The sequence below is a fragment of the Gekko japonicus genome, unplaced genomic scaffold, assembly GCF_001447785.1.
Source record: "Gekko japonicus isolate JY-2015 unplaced genomic scaffold, Gekko_japonicus_V1.1 scaffold425, whole genome shotgun sequence".
NCBI classification, from domain to species: domain Eukaryota; kingdom Metazoa; phylum Chordata; class Lepidosauria; order Squamata; family Gekkonidae; genus Gekko; species Gekko japonicus.
In genome coordinates, this window is record NW_015176464.1 from 33,909 (window position 1) to 59,066 (window position 25,158).

General features: G+C 42.2%; 2 protein-coding genes across 2 annotated transcripts; one reads left to right on the forward strand and one right to left on the reverse strand.

Annotated features, from left to right (window-relative positions):
• The first annotated feature begins 8,569 nt into the window (after positions 1-8,569).
• LOC107123730 (C1GALT1-specific chaperone 1-like) lies at positions 8,570-15,457 on the forward strand. Its single transcript, XM_015427061.1, has 2 exons — positions 8,570-8,634; positions 14,166-15,457. Exon 2 carries the CDS (start codon positions 14,182-14,184, stop codon positions 15,130-15,132), a length of 951 nt encoding a protein of 316 aa, XP_015282547.1. The 5' UTR covers positions 8,570-8,634; positions 14,166-14,181; the 3' UTR covers positions 15,133-15,457.
• Positions 15,458-17,549: 2,092 nt separating this feature from the next.
• MCTS1 (malignant T-cell amplified sequence 1) lies at positions 17,550-23,511 on the reverse strand. The gene is made up of 6 exons (XM_015427058.1): positions 23,335-23,511; positions 21,590-21,742; positions 21,089-21,186; positions 19,996-20,129; positions 19,167-19,234; positions 17,550-17,772 (listed from the first exon to the last, which is right to left on the reverse strand). Exons 1-6 carry the CDS (start codon positions 23,343-23,345, stop codon positions 17,691-17,693), a joined length of 546 nt encoding a protein of 181 aa, XP_015282544.1. The 5' UTR covers positions 23,346-23,511; the 3' UTR covers positions 17,550-17,690.
• Positions 23,512-25,158: the final 1,647 nt, after the last annotated feature.

Here is a 25,158-nt window from a genome sequence, read left to right on the forward strand (position 1 = left end):
GTCTTTACCCTTATTAAAAACAGGAAGTCCCCATAGGCAGCTGAAACAAGGGAGGGATGCTCTTCTGTGTGCATACCTACCTCCTCTTGGTTTTGATGAAACAGAACAGTATGTATTAATAATGAATCTAAGAGTTTCTCTGCACAATTAAAAACTTTACTATGCCATTCAAGATAGGGTTGCCAGCTGTGGGTGGGGAACTACCTGGAGATTTTGGAGGTGAAGCCTGGGAAGGGTGGGGTTTGGGGAGGGTCCAATGCCTTAGAGTCCACCCTCCAAAGCAGCCATTTTCTCCAGGGTAACTGATCTCTGTTGTTTGGAGATAAGTTGTGACAGCAGGAGATCTCCAGGCCCCACCTGGAGGTTGGCAGCCCTAACTCAACTAGTCATCTGACCTAGGGTTGCCAACTGATTGGATAAAAGATATCTCGTCCCTTTAATATAGGCTTCGTGGTATGTTATTTAGGAGGTGATATAATTTACCTCCATGCCATGTTTCCTCTATTAAAGGGACAGGACATTTTTCTTGAGCCCTGAACCTCAAGTGTTGTCACAGATTTCTTGCCGAAAACTGGCTTCACCCCCCCCCCAACTCTGAATAACCTAAATATGTTTTTAATTAGCATATTCAATCAAAGCATATGCTGAAGAGCAGTATATGGAAGATCTTCAGATAATGAATACTACTCTTCACAGTACACCTCTAAAAGCAAGACAGCCCTATTCTGCAGAAAAGTTAGTCTGTGTAATTATAAACGTATTTTTCTATCCCTTTCCCCTAACCTACTGTATTGGCTCTGAAGGGCTTAGAATGAATCCCAAGCCACTTTCTCCCCCCAAACACTGAATATCTGTAATTCAAGGCAACAACCTAGAGAAGCCAAGCAGCTAGATCCACAAATAAAGCAGGGCTTTTGTGTCTTGCCAACTTATGGCAATCCTGTAGGTTTTTCAAGGCAAGAGATTTCAGAGGTGGCTTGCCATTACCTTCCTCTGTATAACAACCTGGGATTTCCTTGGTGGTCCTCCATCCAACTGCTAACCAGGGGCCAATCCTGCTTAGCTTTTGAGATCAGATGAGATTGGGCTAGCCTGTGGTGTTACATTGCCAACTGTCTTCAGAGAAGCAACTTGGAGATTTAAAGTTCTATGTCTGATTGAAATCCACAGCCTGCCCATAGCTCTATGCCTGCACTAACAAGAGTATTTTTGTAAACATGTATTTATTTTGAGATAAGTTGGAAAAAATGTTATCAAATACATTTTCTAGCTGTAACTTGACATGGTATGCATGTGAAGTTGTCAGCCAGCAGGCGAGTCACTATCTGTTGCTGGGTATTATATATTTAAATATTATAGTAACAATAATTCCCACCCAGTACAGGTAACACCATGAGACAACAGTACAACGCTAGCCTGTAATTATTGTTCTTTGCTTATTTCAGGATCAAGTAACAGCATCAATCCAGTTACAGAAACATAAAGAATCATTTCAAGCTTCTAAAAGATTTTCTTTGCTAATCTTCTCCCTAGTAAGTGGTGGGGGGCACTGAAATGTATTGGAGTGACACTTGAAATCTGTAGCTACATTTGTCATTCTGCCAAGGACATGGAGAGAACCTGCCTGAACACCAGCGGGAAAACAATTTGCTGAAGCAGCTGAAGCAGTAAGTTGCAACTCATTGAAAACCATCCCCAGCACCCTGCTACATGATCAACAGCTATTGAAGTGGGACTTGAAATATGGATTTGATGGTACAAAACAGAAGATAGATAACACACACTTTGGACTGACCTCCATTTGGTGGAATGTGATAACCAACATCTGAAGAGTTATCTGCATCTCTCAGGTGAAATCAACTGAAACATGATAGCCCCAGACGTTAGTGTTCAAAGATACTACTTGGATTCCAGAATCCAGAGTGTGAAATGTATAACTTGTTCCACTTGTACTTTGACTAAACTAAGGAAGTTTTTTCCCCACCCACATTGGCTCTCAGCTCCTAGGTCTGATTCTCATTGAGGTGGGTAAAGGTTTATATGATGAAATGTGCTTCAGGATAAAACAAATCTTTTGTTCAGAGAAAACTAGATGGCAGAATGGTTTTAGACTAGTCTTCTCCATGACATGCTAGTTTTCTTCTATGTGTGTGCACTGTTTCTATGGGGACCACCAGGGCTGGTGCTACCATTAGGCCAACCTAGGCAGCCACCTAGGGTGCTGACCTCAGAAGAGTGCAGAACTGACAGTCTGCATTACTGTGCAGGAACCCCACCACCAGGCGCCAAGGAGAGCTTAAAATACAATTCATGTATAAGAGCTGCTGCAAACAATTCATGATTTTTAAAAGCAACTAAAAAGTCCAGTTTTCATTTGAAGGTAGTCAAAACAGAGGGGGGGGGGGGTTTGGGGGAGTTTGAAAATTGGTGGGCGCATGGGGGAGCACCAGAAGGTAGCCTCGCCTAGTGTGCAAAAAAACCTGACACCAGCCCTGGGGACCACTCAGTCATACAATTCCCCCCCCATTCCTTCACTCTGACAGCCCTGGCAGATTTACCATCTCTCACTTAAAAGAGAGAATAGGAGGTTTTATACCACTCAGTGGTTTTACCTTGCATTTACTCAAAGCAGGCCTGTCACCTCTGTTTCTCCAGCTCTACGCTCAGCTCCAGGGCTTTCCATACTATTGACAGCTGAGACATGCATCGCACACTTAAAATGTTTCCTTTGAGGTTTCTAATACTAATCAGGCAAGAATTGAGGTTGCCAGCCTCCAGGAAGGGTCTGGAGTTCTCCAGGAGTTACTTCTGATTTCCAGACTAAAGAGATCAGTTCTTTTGGAAGAAATGGCCGTTTCTGAGGGCAGACTCTATGGCAACGCATTCCCACTGGGCTCCCTCTCCTCCCAGACACTGTTTCCAAATCTCCAGGAATTTCCCAGGCCGAGTTGGCAACCCTATGCTCCTCAGCACCTTAATATTCCTGTTTTAATCTTATTTTATTGTTATTTGGGGGGTGAGTATTTTGTGTGTGGGTGTGTGTTCCTGGAATTCATGGTTGACTTCTGGTGACCCCTAGTGGGGCATGGACATTTCAAAGCGGTGGCTGACTATTGCATGCCTCTGCATCCCAGCTCTGGTATTCCTTGGAGGTCTCCCTTCCAAGGACTTGCCAGGGTCTGCCATGCTTAGCTTCCAAGATCTGACGAGATCAGGCTATCCAGGTCAGGGCTATTGTTCTTATTTTTGTAAAACATGTTGGGGGTTATTTGAATTAAAAGGGGTGAACAAAAGTATTTTAAAAGTGTTTAAAGAAACCACCAATTTTAATTAATGTTAAAATAGTAACTTTTCTGACTATCCTTCTTCGTTGTACACAGGCAAACCCAGAGGTGTAACAGAGACACAACAGGCAATCTCCTTTAAGGAAATTAATTCTACTGCACTCAGAGTGGCTGAATAATCCAAAATCAAAACAGAACTGCCCACCCCAGAGTAATCTCACTGGAAAGATACGAGGTCATCACAGGAAGCCTCCTCTGTGGGTGGCTAATTTGGGTTCCTAAGAACCTTTCATTATTCATTTATTTATCATAGGTTGCACTCTAGCTGTTCCTTCTCTTATGGTGTGGTAGTTTCCTACACAGAAGCCACCCTAATTTTTACAAAATCTCCATGATAAGATATCATAGCCAAGAAAATGTTCACGAGAAATAAGTGAATGTTAAGACATGCTGACAATGATGATGCTTTACACTGTATGAATGCTGTCTCCTTTTACTCTCTCAATTTGTGTTTCAACTAGACCACAAACCAGAGTATCAGCAATCCAAACTCTTTCACTAAAAGTTGGAACTGATTGTTGAGGCTGGGATCTTGGTGCAGGGAATTGCTAGCATTTTGTGCCACAAGATGGCAGCCTTTCCTTTCTAATTTCTTTGAAATATTTTCCCCTATTTATAGTTGAGAGGGGGTAAGACAAGTAAACCCTAACCTGGATGGCCCAGGTTAGCCCAATCTCACCACAACTTGGGAGCTAGTTAGTAGTGGGATAGGAGACCACCAAGGAAGTCCAATGTCACCATGCAGAGGAAGGCAATAGCAAACCTCCTCTGTTAGTCCCTTGCCTTGAAAACCCTACAGGGTCACCATAAGTCAGCTGATTGTGACAACACTTGACACACAGAGAAGCTGAGTACAGGGGGTTTGGGTGGTTTTTTTACAAGATTTCCTATACCCTACTAATATGTTTTAAATTTACAAACTAATAGCACATACAGAATCTCTTTAGCAGCCAAAGAGTATCAGAGAAAAAGCGTTTTCTGTTGTTGAACTCTATTTGTGGGATTCTCTTCTGAGAGACCAGTGCTCGCTCATTCTTAAATGTGGTTGAAATCTGTCCTGCTCATTTGTGCTTTTGTAACTGATTTTTCATATTTCACCCCTACAACAACAGTTTTCATATGCATTTTGGTTTATTTTATGCTATAGACTCCTGGGCAATTTTATCTGTTCCTTGAAAACCATGATTTGGCTGTTATGCATATTCTGAATCCGGCCAGGTTAGATAACTGCAGTGCAATTTAAGTGGGGTTGCCATTAAAAACAGTCTGGAAACTTCAGCTGGTTCAAAATGCAGAAGCCACACACTACTGTCAGGGGCAGCATACAAAGATTATATCCCCAACCCCAGATGCTAAAAGATCTGTATGCCAGCCTATGTATTATTGCCGGTGTGTGTAATGGTTAGAATGTTGGCCCAAATTCTGGAAACTCAGATTCATATCCCTACTCTGCCACAGAAGCTTGCTGGGTGACCTTGGGCCAGCCACACATTCTCAGCCTAACCTACCTTACAGGGGTGTTGTAGGGATTAAGGTGGGGTATAAATGAAGTAAGTTAATAAAATTATTTCCAGGCAAAATTACTTGTAAGGTCCTAAACAGCCTGGGACTGGTTCTGTTGAAGAACCACCTCCTCCCATATTGTACAGCCCACAAAGTAAGATCTACCTTCCAAGCCCTGCTCTTTGCACCTCTATCGGCAGAGGTGAGGTGGGTGGTACTTAGAAACAGGGGTTTGTCATAGGTAGTGCCTCACCTTTGGAATCCTCTCCCTTTTGTGGTCTGCCTGGTGTCTAAAGGTAAAGGTAAAGGTTCCCTTGCTCGAAAGCCAGTCGAGTCCGACTCTAGGGTTGCGGTGCTCATCTCCGTTTCAAAGCCGAAGAGCCAATGCTGTCCGAAGATGTTTCCGTGGTCATGTGGCCAGCATAACTAAACACCAAGGCGCACAGAACGCTGTTACCTTCCCACTGAAGTGGTACTACCTATTTATCTACTTGCAATTTCTTGCTTTCGAACTGCTAGGTTGGCAGGAGCTGGAACTAGAGACGGGAGCTCACTCCGTCTTGCGGCACCCGGGTCTCGAACTGCTGAACTACTGACCTTCCACAGCCTGCAGTTCAGCGTCTTAACCACTTGAGCCCTACTGTTAATAGCAGGAGACCAAAACATTTCTTTACCCAGGCTTTTAAGAGAAGTTTTATCTCATCTTTTTCAGCTGGTTGTTTTATGACCTGTGTGCTACTTTTTATTACTATTGTTGTTTTATAACTGCTTTTAAATGCTGGTTAAGCTGATTGTGTTCCTAAGTGTGAGTTTTATCATTTTATGGCTGGTTTTTATTAATGATTTTTAAACAATTTTATACTCTTATTTGATTTTACTTTTGTTTATTTATTTAGTTAGTTAGTTTATATCCCACCTTCCCTGCCGAGGCAGACTCAGTGCGGATTACACAGAATGTATAAAACAACTAAAACAGAGAAATTAATAAAATCACAACAACATAATTATAAAACATGACATAGTATAAAGTGCTAGTGCGGTTCGTATCACAATGGTGGGTATTAGCAGCATCCAACGGCATACAGTCAGCTAATGTCATAGTCTGGATTATATCAGGCTTTTAGTAATGATGTTGTAGAGGAAGCCCAGAAGTTCAAATGATCATCTATTGATTATTGCTGGGATTCCAGAGGGCCTTAGGAAAGAACTTTAGGGATTTTCCAGAAATAAGCTGGCAAATTGTTAACCACTAAGCAGAATTGTAGAAACCGGTGTTTTATATTCAATTTAATTGGCAGAAGAGCAATTTCCTAATGAAAGCAGGTGTTCCAACATCAGTAGACATTTTAATTAGGATGGTAAGGTTCGCCACAATAATGACCTGTCATAGTAGAGATTTATGTTCAAACTCTCTGCTTCAAAGAACTAGATTCAGAAGTTCACTATGATCTTTTAAATAGCTTTAGCTATAAGGAAGAATCAAACTAAACTCTCCTTTCAGTTTAAAATGCTTTAAATATTGTTAGTGGAAATCTTAAAGCAATCTATAAGCAATGTACCTGCCTTTTAGCAGCTTATTATTCTAAGGCAAAAAAGACTGCTTGCTTGCTTAGAGAAATAGTTATGCATTTAATGAACTGAGCTGGTGATGCCCAGTGAAAGGAATTTTATAATTGGTTAAAGAAGATGTCAAGATGATTAATTGAGTTAAGTACAATTATACTTTCTGTAAAAAGATATTTAAGCCTGAAAACCCCTTTTCCTTATGTGTTTCTAGAAGTTAAAACAAAACTTTTATATTATGTTTATAGCTGAGGATTAAGGCTATGGTATAGCAAGGGAACCATTAAATTTACTTTTTATAGAATGTCTGTGAGAGAAGTAGCTGAATATTTACTAAGACTATATTTTTAAATAAGAAACTTTGCTTAAGACTAGCAAACTGCTAACAAGCAAAAACCTTTCTTCCCAATGGGGACTCAAAGTGGCTTACATGGGTCTCCTCCATTTTATTCTCACAATAACCTTGTGAGGTAGGTTAGGCTGTGAGACTGTGGGGCTTAAGGTCACCCAGTGAGCTTCCATGGCATGAATGTGTGTGCCAAACCTGGGTCTCCCAGACACTAGTCTGACATTACTAACTACACCACACTGGCATTAGTGCTCACTATTTTTATATTCATCTTTTGTTGCACGCTGGAGCACTACCTAGGTAGCAATCTCCAGTTTCTGCCTCATAGAAAGGTAAAGAAAATTATATTTTTAGTAGAAATAACCCACAAAATGATATTAAGAGTGCTGTTATACACTTATATGCATGTATCAATATAAAGAAACCACTTTTGTAACAGAACCAATAGATTTTATACTGAAAATGAACTCAGCCACTCTGTGTGTAAAAGTTCATTCAAAGGTAAAGCAAGTCTGGGAGAATGACCAAAAGCTGCATTCATCATTTTTAATGAGATGAGCACCTGCATTGTAAAGTTGAAATGCAGCCAAGTAACATCTTGTTAGTCAAATATTCCCTACAGGCAAGCGTGCTTTCCATTATTCCCTACAGGCAAGCGTGCTTTCCATTATTCTCTACGGGCAAGCGTGCTTTCCATTATTCCCCATGGGCAAGCGTGCTTTCCATTATTCCCCATGGGCAAGCGTGCTTTCCATTATTCCCCATGGGCAAGCGTGGTGTCCATTATTCCGCTTGGACATCACACACCAGAGGTCATTCTGGCTCCCCCAGCTCTCGTTAGGTGGCGGCAATAACTTTTTAAAGAGCCCCTAATGAGAGCTGGGGGAGCTGGAATTACCTGTTGCGTGTGATGTCTGAGCAGCAACGCCGCTCAGACATCACATGCGAGGTGGAATTTGTCCCTAGGAGTCCAAGGCCACCACCCTGGGGCTCAGGGAGGCGGGAATGTTTCAAAAAAAACCCAGCTGTTGCCGCTGCCGGTGGCGGCGGGGCGGACATAACTTTTTAAATAGCCCCTAACTAGAGCTGGGAGAGCCGGAATGACCTCTGGGCAATATTGCCTATGGGCAATCATGGATTCTCTATTGGCAATTATGTCCCTATTTTGTCTGCGTATGCTCACATCTGTTCAGACTTGGGTGCCAATTCTTTTGTTTTAATGTAAGAAAAGACAGCCAACTAATTCCTTGCTCTTTCGTCGACTCCGCTAGAGACAGGCCAGCGAGCCTCACAGCACCTGAGGTGTTTCCATGACAACGACGTTGGTGCGGAGACTGACTGACTGACATCCAGCGTCAGCGTCTGCCTAACGGCGACTTCTCGCAACATAGAATTGTTACCAAAGAGGTAACAACCTTAACATAATCCTCACAACCCTTCCGGTTTCCAGTTGAAAAGACGCGACATCCAATGCAAAGAAACGTCAGTGTAGCGTAGGAAGGCGAGAAATAGAGCACGCTTCCCTCATCACACATATTCTATATCTGCGTATTATCGCCTTCCTTTCTGGCTTCTTCCTGTAATACCCCGCACAGGCAGTCCAGTACATACCGGAAGTTAATTTTGTGCACAACGCGTGTTTTCCTCTAGCTCTGATGAGCGGTGTGTATCTGTAGTCTTAGTTTCCCCGCTTCCCCTCCCTCCCTGAAAAAATACGTAACGAGGGGAGGGTGCGGAGGGGCGGAGTTGTGGTCTTTCACCATAGAGATAGGAAAAGGAAGCGGATCTTGATCCTTTTCCCTGAGAGGGGAGTGGACGTCGCTGACTTTGGCAGGACTATTTGGGAGCGGCTCCTGCTGCTGCCGTCCGCCCCAGGTGAGTCTTTGGGAAGGAGGAGGAAGGGTCGCAGGTGGGTGGACGGGTATGTCTGTGCGGTAGGATCCTTCCGGGGGGGGGGGAGCCTCTTAAGATCCCCCAGCCCTGATTTCAGTAGATTTCTCTGAGGTTTCGTTTTCGGAGCCCCCTTTCGAATAAAAGCGGCCGCCCCTTCTTCTCGACTACGTAGGAGGAGGAAAGAAACCTTCTCCCAGCGGACCCTAGCTGGAGTTTGCAGTACCAATTGTGATCCGACTGAGGCTCTACAAAGAATACATAATATTGGCGGCACGAAAGATGTTAACATTGGCCTTGTTAATATTGGCCATATCGATACAAAATTATGATAGTAGTAATGTTGTTTTATTTAAATGCTCCCTTCTACAAAATTTGCTTCCTGGAGGCGGTGTACAGCACAGTCAAATGACATCAAAAGCAAGCCCGAAGCCATGCTCCCTAAAACAACCTACACTGATATAAAAATGAAGCAGAAACAGGAAAAGGCTACAGCCACTAATGCAGCAAAAACAACAGCCGTTTAAATCAAAGAGCACCCAAGCCAAATGTATAATAATGATAACCGATGGAGGAAAGACTCAAGCAAATTCATTAAAAACAAGCTGGAATAAAAATAGAGAAGAATCTGACACTTAATGATATTGCCTGTGTCAATAATATCAGTATTGGTACTATTAGTTCTGACAATATTGGTATTCCACACATTTTTTAATTGCTGGCCATACGAAAAAGAAGCATCCAGTACAGAGTGGTGATGGGTACTCTGTTAAAATTAAAGGAGAGAAGATAGGGTGACTCTATGTATTCATGAACTTTATCAGGCTCAGTATTTATATAATGTTCTCAGTGCTTCATGTACATTATCTTGTATTCTTTACAACCATTGTTATTTTTATCTTCCTGTTCCAGAGAGGGAGGCTGAGACTGACAGAGAGTGGTTTGTAGACAGTGTGGCAGAGACAGGATTTGAACTGAAGTCTGAACTTTGGAGATTTGAACTCTGTCACAGCTGCTGCATTCTCTTAGCTGCTGCATTCCACCAAAAAGTTTATGGGATAAAAAAAATACTGACAGGGGTCTGTTTTTGAAAACTTTTCCAAGTCCATATTATGACAACAGACTGGCAGCCTATGAAAGCCTTGCCCAAATCAACTTGTAAAACCTCTACAGTGCCACAACCATTTTGTGTGGCTGCTGCTAAACTACTATGTAGCCTGAATATAGAATATCTTTTATATGCAGTATCTCACTAATCCTTCACGGAATCCAGCACAGTAGGTCATTACTGTTATTCCCCTATTGCGCTGGGGTGGGTGTGGCTGGGCCAAGCACAGCTTCCTTGAGACCTCATAGTGAATTCATGACAAATGAATTACAAAGAGGGACCTTCTATTTGCCACTCACCCTTTTGGCTACTGAGCTGCACTCAAGTATGCATGCATGTGTTTAGGTTTGAATCCCATCCTTCCCAAAAGCTGAGTATTACAAAATTGCCTGGCTGTTACATAAAATTTCACACAGTGGAACAAGGATTGGCTTCCCTTCTCCCACCTCACCAACATGAGACCCTTCTAACAGTGCTGCACTACATCAAACTGAAGTTCACTTAATATAACTGTGTCTTGCCCTTTTTTTCATGCCATATTCATACTCAAGCATATCATATATTCCAGGGAGGTATCCAGGGCTATTTTGGGGCAGGAACGCACAGGAACGGAGTTCTGTCTGGCTCCCGAGTTGGCCACACCCAGCAGGAACTCATTAGCATAATAGGCCACACCCAACAGCAGAAACTCATTAGGACTGGCTACATTAGGGGTGTGTGGCCTAACATGCAAAGGAGTTCCTGCTATAAAAAAGCCCTGGGTTTTGACAACAAACAAGGTAAACAGAATAAGAAGCAAAAGGTGAGTGTGTCTGGATGACCACACTTCTACGAACATGGGGTGTGTGGCCTAATATGCTAATGAGCTGTGCTGTCAAGGGTGTGTCCTAATAAGCAAATGAATTTCTGCTGTTGGGTGTGGCCTATTATGCTAATGAGTTCCTGCTGGGCTTTTTCTACAAAAAAAGCCCTGGAGGTATCCATGTTAGGCCAACACACTTCAAACACATGGCACCATAAAGATGAACTAACTTATTGTGGTATCTGACATGGTGGGCTTTGGCTCAAGAAAATTTATCCCAGAATAAATTCATTCAGCCATTAAGGTGTCATGAGACTCTTTCCAAATGGTAATAACTATAAGTGAATGGCAGAATTGATCAGTGTATTAATTAATATACGCTAGCCAAGCCAGAGCAGTGTATGGTTAGAGTGGGGCTGGATAGAGGCAAGCTCAGATTGCTGGTCACAGTGAAATTCACTGTGTGACCACCTTGGACCAGTTGCTCTCTCTCAGGGTAACCTACCTCATAGGGTTGTTGTGGGGATAAAATGGAGGAGGGGACAACCATGTACACTGCCTTGAATTAACTGAAGAAAGAACTAAATAAAAATTAACAAATAAATATTGTCAACTATGTGTGGTAGGCTAATATGTTTGATCTGTTATGCTTCTGTAATGGTTGGTTTGCAGCGCCAACTGGGTTGTATTGGATATCTTAGTGTGTATTTTTGTAATCTACCCTGAGTTGTGAAAGGGCGAGTTATAAAACTTTTACTAAAAAACATGAAAAAGTTATTGTTAATGTGTGCCTTGGGTCACCTGACTGACATATTAGCTAACATGGCCAATACACTACCTAGTTCTTTCTTCTTCAGTGTGAATTCCTAAAGTAAACACTTAAGTGAAAGAGGGAGGTCATTCTCTGCCAGGCAAACTAAAAGTTAGCCTGGTGTTTTTCTTGTAGCTTAGAGCTGAATAGGTGTGCTAATTAATCCTCTTGATCATTTTATGTAAGAACTACTGGGCTGTTAAAAATTGTGCCCAGTACTTTCAATATGTGACGGCACAAGAAAAGATCACCCTGCCCATTTCTGATCATTCTGAAGGCCCGATATGTTAAACGGCATCCAAAACTTATAAAATGGATACAGAGAACCTTTTCTTCCGTGATACTGGATGGGGGCCCCTCTAAATGGGCACAACAGATAAAATGACACAACACATAACTAACTTGTGGAACTCACAGCCACAAGAATTAGCAATAGCCCCTAGTTCAGATATCTTTTAAATGGAGATTAGACAAATGTATGGAGGTTTGGTAAACAAAATGGCTATTAGCCAAAGGGACTTCTGAATAGCAGTTGCTGGTGGGCATCAGTGGGGCAAGGCTTTGCTTTTTTTGCCCTGATGGCAGGCATTCCAGGGTATCTGGTTGGCCAGTAAAGGAAACCGAATGCTGGAATAAATGGCTTAGTCTGATTGATGCGGGCTGCATAACTATCCAAATAAGTTGATGCGGGCTGCATAAATATCCAAATAAGTACAGAGGTGGGAAGTACGGCCCAATAAACAGAATCACCCTGCTTCATCTCTCTGTTTTCTAGGCTCTGTGTGGTAGATACTTCCAATATATACTTGTTCACAGATCATGTTCAACTGAGTAGTTAGTCCTGCATATTCATTTACATGTTTTCCTTCCACCCTCTCTCCAGATATTCAAGTTCCACCAATGTAATAACAAAGCTTTTGGGAATTAGCAGCAATTCCCTGCTGATGTCATAACAATACTGAGCATAGAAAAGGAGCCTTTTTAGAAGGTTCAAATCATTTTACTTGTGTTGTCCTGTTATTCCTTATATGTCTTGTTAATCCTTATAACAACAAGCCTGTTAGTTGTTAACCCAATACTGCTGATGAGCTGAGAGGTAAGAGGTTTCCCCTTGGCCACCAACACCTGTGGCTGAAGTGAGTATCAATTATATTTTTAGAACCCAGTTCCCACATTAATATGCAGCCAATCTGCCTTTAAATAAACATGTTATTTTAAAGCAGGGTCACAGTTCTGGGACTTGTTAGTGGACTTTGTGTCACCCCTGTGCTTAAAGATCTGTACTAGTTACCCATCTGCTTCACAGTTCTGGTTCTTACATTTAAGGCTCTAAATGGCTTAGGGCCACTGTACCTGAAGGATTGCCTCCTCTCATACTATCCAGCCTGCCAGTTAAGATCTGCCTCTCAAAGCCTGCTGTCTCTAGTAACTAGAGGCAGGGGTCTGTCTACACACTCACTCCGGTCATCCCCTGCTTTGATTGCCTCTGCCATCTGAAGCGAGAAAGGGCCCTCTCCGGCATGGCACCAAAACTTTGGAACTCCCTTCCCAGGGAGATTGGTCTGTCTCCCTCCATCAGTATCTTTTGCCAGCAGGTGAAGATTTTTTTGGTGCGTTTGTTTCATCTGGCATACCCCCAGTAACAGTTATTGGCCCTCCTTCTAGTGTTGTTCATGTGTTTTTAATTGAACTATTTTATAATTTTGACTGTATTTTGTTTAAATGTTTTAATTTTTTTTTTATGTTCACTGCCCTGTGGAGCCTGATTGGGTAGAAAGGCAGCATAAAAATGTTTTCAATAAATAGTCTGTGAGGGCCCCTTGCCTATGGGATGCCCTCCCCCCTTCAGGCGCACCTGATGCCGACTACCAGGCCAAACACACATCTTTTCACCCAAGCTTTTAATTTGGGGTTTTATCTTACCAGCTTTTGAATGGTCTGTTTCTCCTTTATGGATAGTGTTTATTCTGTTTATGTCCAACGGCTTGTTTATAATGTGTCATGACTCTGAAGAGGCAGCATAGAAATATCCTAAATAAATAAATAACTTTTGACCTGGCACCCCATGGATCCATGATATGTAGCCAAGGCTGCAGTGCATTAAAAGCTGCCCAATGAACACCTGTTTTAGAAAAAAAGACTCAGCTGAAGGCAGCAGTTATTCAGCTCCCCAGTTTCTCACGTCGGGAATATGGGACAACAGATTTACTTAAATGGCTTGGCTCATCTGTATCTAATAGTAATTAGAAGGCATTTTATAAGTTCTAACACCCAGTGTATAGCATTTCGGTACACAGAAATTAAACCGTTTAGCTCTGACTTGGCAGTTGTTACAATTGAACAGTATTTGCCAAGAAACACAAGTTGGTGAATCACTGAATTCATTGTTCTCCACTGGAATGTTTGTGAAGGGTAAATACAGTGTTTAATGCATGTAACAATGGTTTATAATAAGCAGCATACAGTAAGGTGCATGTGGCAACTTTTAAGTCTGACGAATTTTGATTCTAGCACAATCATCATACAACCATGTTAACATCCACTTAAATACACTTGGCATAACTCAGGTGTATTGTTGAATTATCTCAGACAGTTAATATTTCTGCACGGTAAAAACAGTCCTGATTCTTGGTGTGCATGTTTATTCCTCATTATTGGTGGCAAAATATTAAGCAGCAGTACTTTTGAATTTCTGAAGCAAGATACAGCCAGTGACAAATGCAAACTAGGGTTACAGTTTTTACACTTGCTAACAAAATGCATATCTCCCCCCCCCCCCCCCATCTCATTGGCAGTTTTCTTCTGGAAGCCATGATTTCTGAAAGTGGTGCGTTTGTGAAGGGTATGATGCTAGGAGGGGTCTTCTGTGTCCTGGTCACTCTTCTTGGACACATTAAGATGGACAGTAGCACTAAATCTCATGAGCACCGCCACCTTCAGGCTCCCAAAAAGGAGGATGTTTTAAATCTTTCTGAAGATGAACGCCTGGGTCTTAGCCATAGCATCCGTGTCTACTGCATCATCCTTGTCAAACCTAAAGACCTTAGCTACTGGGCAGCTGTGAGAGAGACTTGGAGCAAACACTGTGACAAGGCAGAATTCTACAGTTCTGAAAAGGTCAAAGTCTTTCACTCCATTGTGCTTGACACAGAGGACATGTGGCTAATGATGAGGAAAGCATATAAATTTGCCTATGAAAATTACAAGGATGACTACAACTGGTTCTTCCTGGCCCATCCCACCACGTTTGCCGTAATAGAAAACCTCAAATATTTTCTCCTGAAACAAGACTCATCCCAGCCATTTTACACCGGCCGTACAGAGACATCTGGAGACCTGCAGTATGTGAATGGTGATGGAGGAGTCGTCTTAAGTATTGAATCATTGAGGCGACTTCATAAAGTTTTTGAGGATCCAGACAAGTGTCCAGAACAGGGGGGCGTGATTTGGAAACTGTCTGCAGATAAACAGTTAGCTGTCTGCTTGAAGTACACTGGGGTGCACGCTGAAAACGCAGAAGATTCTGAAAAAAAGGACATCTTCAACACTAAGTCAGTTGGTTCTCTAATTAAAGAGGCAATGTCAAGTCACCCCCAACAGGTGGTAGAAGGGTGTTGTTCAGACATGGCCATCACGTTCAGTGGGTTGGCTCCTAACCATATGCACGTGATGATGTACGGAGTCTACAGGCTCCGAGCATATGGACACAGTTTTAATGATGCCTTGGTTTTCCTACCTCCCCCGGGCTCTGATAATGACTGATAATTCTTACAACCAGAATGGCGGTTAATGCATATGAATGGGTGGTCTTAATGTATAGCATCTTTCAACAAACAGCATGTACATAAGCTGGTACAAATTTTGTACTTCATGATATTGGTGTAATTATTTACTCTTTTGCACAACCTGCTTTTGTAATCTTTACAAATGGGAAAGGGGGTCCTTTTTTTAAGAGAGAAAAAAAAGAACAAACGAGTCCTTTTTATACAGACTTGACTCAAGGATTGTTATATGGATTATAACCATTCAAGGTTTCACTGTCAACACAATGTATAGTTATGTAAATATTTAATATAAGAAAATATCCTTGGCCTACTTTAAATTAAATCTATTTTTACAGAATGTGATGTTATTTTTTAATATATATATATATGTATATATAGGTTTTCTGAAATGGTCAAATGAGAATACAAATTTGCTATTAAAATAGTATTCAACTGTTTCTATCTGACTAGCACACAGAACTTAAGTCTTTTTGTTCCTTTTTTAAATGAAACCTATTCTGTAAGTTTTGTGAATGTTGTATTGGGGGCAAGGGGCTATTCCAGAGGCCTTACTGCACCTTCTAAAGAATAGCAGCAGCCTTGGTAGCAGCAGGACCACCTGAAATTGGGGTGACATCTTAAACTCTGTCCTCAACCCAACCCCCAAAGTCCTTCACTAGCATCACAAGAAGTGCAGCAATTTCGGCTAATTGCAGCACCATCATTTGGCTCCTTAAAACTGAAATTTAAAAATGTTGTTACCGTTTTAGTGTGGTACCTTGGGTGCACTGCATTGCTTATTAGATGCTTCCTGTTACTGATTGCATTGACTTGCACCGTGTAATCTGCCTTGAGTCTCAGTAAGAAAGGTGGACTAAAAATAAAGTAGAAGAGTTGGTTTTTGTACCCTCCTTTTCCCTAGCATAAGGTGTCTCAAAGTGGCTTACAATTGCCTTCCCTTCCTCTTCCCACACCAGGCACCTTGTGAGGTAGATGGAGCTGAGAGAGTTCTGAGAAAACTATGACTGGCCCAAGGTCACCTAGCAGGCTTTATGGGGAGGACTGGGGAATCGAACCCAGTTCTCCAGATTAGAGTGTGCTGCTCTGAACCACTACACCATGCTGGCTCTCACACCAAGATGGCAAACAAGTAAACAAATACTGATGGAAGGGTATAAATGCTCTAAGCTAATTATTGTGGAAAGCATGCAAGGTCAGACCCCTACAGTATTAAGGAGTTAAAATGGTTAGTTCCATAATCCCTTAATACCTATGGAATCCTTGTTTGCAACCCCAGCCAGGACACAAGGAAGTTGCTTTAGGTATGCCCAAGGACCTAGGGTAGGCCAAATAGTATGATAAAGTTGAATATTCCACACTACTCAGTTTCCAAGAAGTGTAGCATGTGGGCTGGGTCATTTTAAGAGCCATGTGCCACCTTTGGCCTTATTGCACTGTTCGTTTTGGATATGGCTGAGTCAGACTAAAAGAGGAATGGGATTGGCTGTAGATTTGCTAACCAACTGGAAATACAAGTTTGTTTCGCATTTTATAGGTGCAGTGTTCCAACGGAAATCTACCCAGAGCACCATATTTTGAGTGAGGCAGCTTCTATAAGCAATCTCGTAACTGCCTCACATAGGCCCCTTCACTGTTTTAGGCCTCGTTTTGTCGAACAGGCAACATACCCCTTGCTTCTCTTTCATATACCTCATGATGAGGTCTGAATACTGGATTCTGAAACCACAGTCCAGGGTTGCAGATCAAGTTATGCAGTTCATGCTAAGCAGTTGACACCCCTGACCTGGATAGTCCAGGCTAGCCCAACCTCATCAGATCTTGGAAGCTAAGCAGGGTTGGCCCTGGCTAGTATTTGGATGGGGGAAACCACCAAGGAACACCAGGGTTGTGACCAATGTTCCCCTCTAAGCTGTGGAGTCTTGTGAGCAAAAATTCTGCTTTGTGAGCTACTGGCATTAAAGTTGTGAGCAAGCGACTGGGCTGCTGCCTAAATTAGTTTGCTCTGGAGCCATCCTTTCTGAGCGAAGACAAAAATGCGTGAGCCGGAGGCTAAAAAAACTGTGAGCTATCTCACACTAACTCAGCTTAGAGGGAACACTGGTGGTGACACAGGGGCAGGCAATGGCAAACTGCCTCTACATCTCTCGCTTTGAAAACCCTACTGGATCACCGTACGGCAGCTGTGACTTGACCAAAAAAAAGAGTTTGACACCCCACCCTCTACCCAAGGGAATAAAGAGTGATAAACACACCACGTATACTTTTCCTTACCCTTCTCATTCTGTGATCAGTCAACTCATTTCAAATGTATTTGTCAGGCTTTTTTAAAAAAAACCTAACAACCTTTTGTGTTCAAGGCTGAATACATAGAAAAGCATCTCAGCTAACAGGAACTCAGCAGTCACTTGATTTATTTAGCGTAGTCACGGAACAAAATAAATTTGTACATTCAGTCACACGTTAAAAACAAGAATTACAAAGTAGTCCACGTTTACTGGAAGTGCATTTGTCAGGTGCTGCACATCTTCTGCTGCTTCACTTGTATGTCTTCATATGCCAGAGCCCATCATTTAAATAGTGGATATTTTCAATGCCAATTCCTTTGTTGACTTTCTCACTGTGAAAGAAATAGGGTGGGAGGTAGGAAAAAGAAAAAGCATGTGTCTAATGAAACTTTTTGGAACACAGCCCAGCAGAACTAGTCTCCAAATCAAACTGTCATCTGGTTCAACTCAGCAAGAGAGACTCTCTGACTGACATTAGGTAGAATCCAAAACTACCAAGACACTGTGTAGATTACTGCTGGGGTGGCAGGGAGAGAAGCTGCACTGCAGCCACTGTTAGGGATGCCTTCCTGGATTTTAACAAGCAAACCTGCAGGTCTGAATTCTAATTATGCCTCTCCTTCCAGCGTACCAGTCCTCCCTTAGAACTAAAATCTCCCTCTCAAACAATGACCTTCTGGAGCACTCAGCAACTAATTTCACCAGAAATGGTGCTGGACACTCCCCTCCCCCACCCCACTGACCTTCTCTCAAATCATTTCAACAAACGCAATCTCGTTCACACCACACTTTTGCTTCTTGGCTGTTTATTGGGGGGTGGGGCACACACGCACATTTGGCCCAGGAGCCTCTGAATGCTGGTCCGTAATCTAGTGCAATGCTTTATACAACTATTTACTTACATGCATATTTGCTAAGAATCTTGGAAAGTGCTGACAGCAAGTGTGAGACATTAAGTGACTGAGGACTACAACTTCTGCCCAAAAAACATCTGCCCTTCCATTCCCCACAACCAACACCTTGTGAGGTAGGTGGGGCTGAGAAAGTTGTGAGAGAACTGTGACTGACCCAAGGTCACCCAGCTGGCTTTATGTGGAGTAGCGGGGGATCAAACCTGGTTCTCCAGATTAGAATTTGCTGCTCTTAACCACTACACCAATCTGGCTGGAGCAAGAGCAACAGGAACATCTCAGCCCCAAGTACAGGACAACTCATATTGCTGCCCTTTCAATGCCTTCATCTTACACCATGGCCTCTTAAAAAGAACTGTATTCAGTACATCTTAATTTACTCTTACTTAAAGGCCTATTGCTGGGCAAAAAGGTGGCACATAATTTAAATAAAGTTCTTGCAAATTCAGCTGCTATTCACACAAAAATGGAGGGGAATAAATGTATAATTACAACCAGTGATGATCGAACAAGAAAGGGTTTTCCATTATGCTCTTCTGAACAAAGGAAACGGAATAGTTTTTATGAAGGAACCACACAAGTTTAGGGGGCATGACATAACTCCCAACAGGCTATGGACAATATACAAGAGTTGCAGAGGGTAATGTACAATTTCCACATCAGTGGTGGGGGACAACAATGCCAGATGATCTCTGAATCAATTAGTGGAACCAACAGCATAAGTCTGAAGAATCATTGCAGAGTGACATCTTGGACCAGCATTATTCCACTCTGTGACAGAATGATGGCATTTCCTTTTTAAAATTAAGACTCACATGTCTTCTGCTGACATCTTCATGACTCCAACACACAGCGCATGTTGCTTTCCTTCTGCCATTATTGCCTACAACAGTCAGCTTAAGGAAAACATCTCACATGTTGTTAAACAAAAAAACAAAAGGAAAAAACCAGATTCACAAAATGGTAATTGGACTGAGAGCATCTGGAGAAACTAGTTAAATATATAGCTATTGAGAACGCTAGGCAGTCTGCTTTATATACTACTAGCTAGTTTACACGTAGAGGAAAAAGAATTTCTAAATCTTTTAAAAAGTTTTTAAAATTCTGTTTAAAAAGTATTTTTTTCACTGGCACTTTCATCAGCACTGTATAAGCCACTTTGATCCTGTGCAGATTGTGGGAAAGGCAGGATATATCTATAGCTATCTTATATTTATCTATATCTCTATCTATCTATCTCTCTCTCTCTATATATATATATACACACACATACATACACACACACCCCTAAATACAAACAAACCACAACTCCTATACAGAGTTGAGAGTGATCCTAGAGAGACATAGAAGAGGGTCTGCCAATTCCTTGGTCCAGCCCCTGAAATTAGAAAGAGGAACAGGTTGAAGAACTCATTCAAGGGACTGAATGTTCTTTTAAAAAAAAAATAGAACACTTCAGAAATTAAAGAGTCTCATTGTAAGATAGTTCCTTGAGTCAGTTCTCAGATTTGTAACCCATTAGACTAATACTGCAAGATGACGGGGGGGAAACACAATAATTCAAAGCCACACTCTTCTTCATATAAGTAATCTCTGCCATGTGCTATAGTGAAAGCTAAATAGAGACCAACTACCCAAGGATACCACAATTGTATCTGCAGCAGCAGGGTAAAGTTTCGCTCCTGGAGAAGTCAGACCAGGACACATTATATTTGCTCCACTAAGTACAAATTTAATGGCTCCTTTATCAACCTGTTGATGTGGTAGAATGAATGGATCTAGGAATGGGGAAAAAGTTAGTATCAGAAGAGATATGACACCAGTTGGGCTTAATAATATACCGGAACATCTAATACAAGGGTCATTTAGTGTATGTCAGCAACAGTCTACTTTCTAGGATGAATGAGTGGACTGAGAAGAACTTACTGTGTTGTTGGACACAATTATCAAGGCATTCCCTTACAGGCCATCAAAATACAGTATTCAACAGTTTCCCTAAAAGATTCATTTTCTGACGCAAGCTTTATTACATTTTGTCTACACTGCATCCACATGGATAAAATTTAAATCCATAAGCGCATGGTCTTCCTTCAGTGCCAGGCCCATTAACTCCTTCCTCCACATCTGTAAGGAATGGTCAAGAGTAGCAACTGCCTTATATTTTCTCTCCACTCATCAGATGCAGAACACAAGAATTTAACAGAGTTCCGGCATCTCGTTTAATATCTGTTGAATACAGATCCAAATATGAAGGACAGAAAGAAAAAAGATTAGGGACCAACATCACCAAGAAAATACATTTTTGAACACCTCCAGCCCATCTAGAACAGCACATTTTGCAAACAGAATAATCATGTTAAAAATGTAAACAACAGAAGTGTCACAGTGTTAACAGGCAAGCCTCTGCAGACAGCAGAACACAAGCTGGAAGCAAGAAAAGGTGAGAAACGTAAATACAGAGTGGAACAAACAGGCAACCTATTTGCTAGACAAGTTGAAAGTATAAAGTTAAAGGCAGACAACAGAATCTGAAAACTTCACACACACCACACGGAGGCAGCCACAATGCGAAGAAGTCTGAAATACCGCACAGAAGGTACAGCTTGGCACAAACTAGCTAGCTCTTTAAGTTCTAATGGAGCAGTAACTTGGGCACATTCAAGTGTAGATAACACACCTGTTTCAATAATGCAACCCCTTCTCCCCACAGTGCCCCCATTTTCACTCCCACACTTACATTTATGAAGTAATCTCAGCGTTGGATAGAAAGGCCCTTCTCTTTGCCTGAAGAACAGTAATTCTCCATTTACTGTGAGGATTTCTATATGTTCGTGACTGGAAGACACAAAGTTAGCTAAAGGTTTAAAAGGTGATTTGGAATGGGGTGGGATTTTTCCACACAAGAGAAATAATTAATCTCTCGCATATTTACAGCATTTTGTGTACATTACAACATAGTTTAAAGGAATATATCATCCAATATTTATGTCCACTCAGCTAGATAAAAATCATGTCTCAGGGTAGATCTCCCCTCTGGGGTTATTATTCATTGTAAACCCAAAAAGACAGGTTTGGCCTTCTGGTTCTATGGAGCAGTCTACAAACTATACAAAAGACTTTTAAAATTTGATTAAGCAAACCACCAATTTTGATATTCTAGCATCATTACCAATGACCCAGGCAAATACACTTCAGAAGTAAAAGCAACTTGAAGAACACTGTAATAGGAGATACTCACCATCGTACTATCTTGACAGGATCTTTCTTTGGCATAATTTGGTTTAGCCATGGCTCAATACCAGGAAACTGATCTAGCAGTTGGTTCTTAATGCCTTTAATAACAGATGTTTTTAACTGGATGCAGTTGGATACATTTTCCTTTTCATCAAATCTGTCAGATAAATCAAAGTGTTTCAGAGGTGATCTCCAGATTCACCACTTATTCCTGCCTCACCAGTTTAATTGTAAGTCAACAATATACTTTACAGAAGCAAGAAAGGGCTGAGCTGGGGGGGGGGGGACTTTAAGTATCTAAACACCCAATTAATGGTGACTTCTTAAAATATTCTGGTGCTGAGATATTTCAGATATTCTCCCACTCTGATTTTAATAACACTGTTTCCTTTTGTGAAAGCATACTTCAATGTGATTGTGCCTTCTCCTGCATTACCCACAATGATATACATTCATGAGTATGTTTAGCAACTAAAGTTTTAAGCAATTCAGTATCAAGAAGGATTAGCAAGTTGCACATAATTACAGCAATTAACACTCAAATGTCTAGACTACATTTTAAAACCTACCCTTTATATCAGAGACAACATTAATTCAATCTTGTACTTTTCTTCTACAAGAATCCCCATGCTTCACACCCACGCATATTAAATTTTCAAAGCAAGAACCTCCCTTTTTTAATATTTGTGGCATAACTTATTGTGTTCGCTGAAGCAGGGAACAGGCTCTTGTTTAAGAACAGCACAAGTGCATTGTTGACTCTGGCCAGTGTCCCCTATTTCAGTATTCTCTGCAAGAAGTCCCAGCAAATAGCATGCACTAAATGTCTGCAGTTGTAATTTTCCACTATTTGCTAAATCAACATTTTTTTTATTTCTGAAAGTGTACAAAATATCTACAATAAATGCTAGGCAACCAAAGGTCTACTTTCAGACTACTCCTGTTCTAAAGTTCCTAGAGAGCTATGAAAAAAACACTTGGAAAAAGAGGCCTTAAACCAGTTCCCTTGCTCTTCCAAACCCTGTGTCTGCAAAACCTTTCCTCGCCACTCCAGTACTTTCACCACTCACATCCCTTTCACCACCTCTGGCAATCCCAATTTACTTACTTGAAAATAAATCCATCCAAACAGGACTTGCCTCCCATATCCCAGAAATACATTTCTACATACCATGGAGACAGGAGATAAAGAAAAATGACACACAACGCAGAGAGAGAGAGAACTCCCTTGGGAGGTCTACAAGATGTCAGGGGCTTCACCATACCAATATCCTCATCTCCCTCCCTGTGGTTTTTGCCTTTAGCAACATTGCGCCTCTTGCAGCATACTCAGTCCCCATTTAGCCAAAGGATGCGTTGGGGCGGGGGGGGGGGGGGGGAGTTTTTTTTTTCGGTTATTTTTAAAATCGTCTCTTTCTACATACCCTGCACATGTAGAGGCCGCTAAATTACCTACAGCTGGCTTAGTTTCACCGCGTTTGTGATTTAGCATGGGCCGCGGTCATTTTACTATCAGATCATATTGCATTTAATCGCACTCTTTCTCCAGGCAGCTTAGGGAGGGGTGTGTGTGTGAATTCTTCTCCCCTTTTATTTTCACAATTCCGCGAGAGCTTTCATTTTTAAAATGCTGTTGCTTCTTGCAATAGTAATAAATAACAGAAACCAAGACACACCCGATGACCACCACATCCCCACCCCTCAGAGATCATCACTGTGTATCAGTTTCCAGCTTCACTCCCTACTCACTTCTTAAACATCCTGGGGGCGCTGGGTCCCCGCACGTCCGGGCGGAGCGAGGACCTGGGAGGGTGGGGGTTGGCACCCACTGGCTCCCGATTTGACCCTCCTCACTCTCACACGAGGCCCTTCAGGCCCTCCCTTCTCTTCTGCACCAGACGGAAAGGAAATCGGCGTCACTTTACGGCCGTCGCGTCGTGAAGCGCTGCCCCGCCGCACCTTTCCCGAGCGAACGAAACACCCTGAGTCACTTACAGGAAGAGAAAGACTACAACTCCCACTAGGCAATTCGTGTAGGAAACATTAAGGCCGGTAGAGTTGATCCAGCCTTCTTCCTTGCCTAATCTCGGCACAGCCGTTGCCATGGAGACCTTCATCCGTTTATGTTGGCCCACATACCAAAACCAGGCACCAAGAGCCGATTTAAAGTGCCCTGTTTATGCCCTGGAGTTGCCCCCAAAATAAATGCTCCCTCTCATTTTTGAAATAACGTAATTTTACGGTAGTAATTCCAGTGGAGTAATTATGTTAGGCCCCGGTCACACAGGCCGGATATGGGGGGGAGGCGTGGCTAATTGCCCCAGCGCAGTTTGATGCGCAATTACACGATCAGACGCACCAACAGCACGCCACGGGTCGTTCCCTTGGCGCAGGTGGGCAAACAAGGGACCAGAGGGGAATGCGGCGCGCTGACACGATCACACCACGGGCATCTGGAGGCAGCCCATGGCAAACATTTACTAGTACCTTGGAGGTACTAGTTTTTTTAAGGCGCATTGTCGGCGGTAAGCCATCGGTGTGCTCCACTTCCCAGATGTTGGGGTGTGATCGCGGCCAGATCGCGGCCCACCATCCGTGCCTCCCGCGGCAACTTTGCCGTGTGACCGGGGCCTTAGTCTGTTGGGACAAAAAGGTGCCACAGGACTTCTATTTTATTTTGCTATAACAGGCCAACATCTATCCCACTGAAGCAGCAAAAATAAACAATTGTAAAGCACATTAGAGTAACATGGGGGGGGGGGGGTTGTAGTCCTCAATTTATACCATAATAAAACCATGTTTGCTACATCTTACTAGAACAGCCATAAAAAGAATAGTGTGGCAAAGCTAGGGTTGCCAGGTCTGGGTTGGAAAAGACCTGGAGACTTTGGGGGTGGATCTAGGTGGGGTTTGGGGAGGGGCCTCAGCATGGTACAATGCCATAGAGTCCACCCTTCAAAGCAGCCATTTTCACCAGGGGAGCTGATCTCAGTCAGCTGAAGGTCAGTTGTAAAAGCAGGAGATCCCCAGGCCCCACCTGGAGGCGGGCAATCCTAGGCAAGGCTATGTAAAAATCATTAATCAGAAAAAGCACAAAGCCTGGTAAGATTTTTTTTATTTCTGGCTTAACCAAACCACGATAAAAATGTTAAAACCTATATTGAATGAGGAATCTGCAGTCCTTGTTAATTTCTTCACACATAGCATCAAATTTACTGAAGTCTAACCCAGTAATTTCAGATTCAGGTGGGTAGCCATGTTGGTCTGAAGCAGCAGAACGAACGTTGAGCCCAGTGGCACCTTTAAGACCTACAAAGTTTTATCCAAGGTATAAACTTTCGAGTGCACACACACTTTCAGATTCAATGAAATGGAAATTACCACTCCATACATATAGGTAGAGAGTGAGCAGTAAATTAGCACACAGCATAATAAAGATGTTTAACAGATTCAAGGACCAAACAGGAATAACATGATAAATATATATGGTTACCATTTGTTTGGGTTTAATTCTGAGGGAAAACATAGTGAACGAAATAAATGTCAAAGGTGGAGCGTAACGGCAGGGTCTCT

What these genes read in the sequence shown, in the direction of transcription:
- LOC107123730 (XM_015427061.1), top strand. Translation starts at nt 14,182, where the DNA reads ATGATTTCTGAAAGTGGTGCGTTTGTGAAGGGTATGATGCTAGGAGGG.
- MCTS1 (XM_015427058.1), bottom strand. An exon ending in CCTGTCAAGATAGTACGATG is followed by an intron (nt 21,187 to 21,589) that starts GTGAGTATCTCC and finishes TGTGTCTTCCAG; the next exon opens with TCACGAACATATAGAAATCC. An exon ending in GCTGAGATTACTTCATAAAT is followed by an intron (nt 20,130 to 21,088) that starts GTAAGTGTGGGA and finishes CCCCATTCCTAG; the next exon opens with ATCCATTCATTCTACCACAT.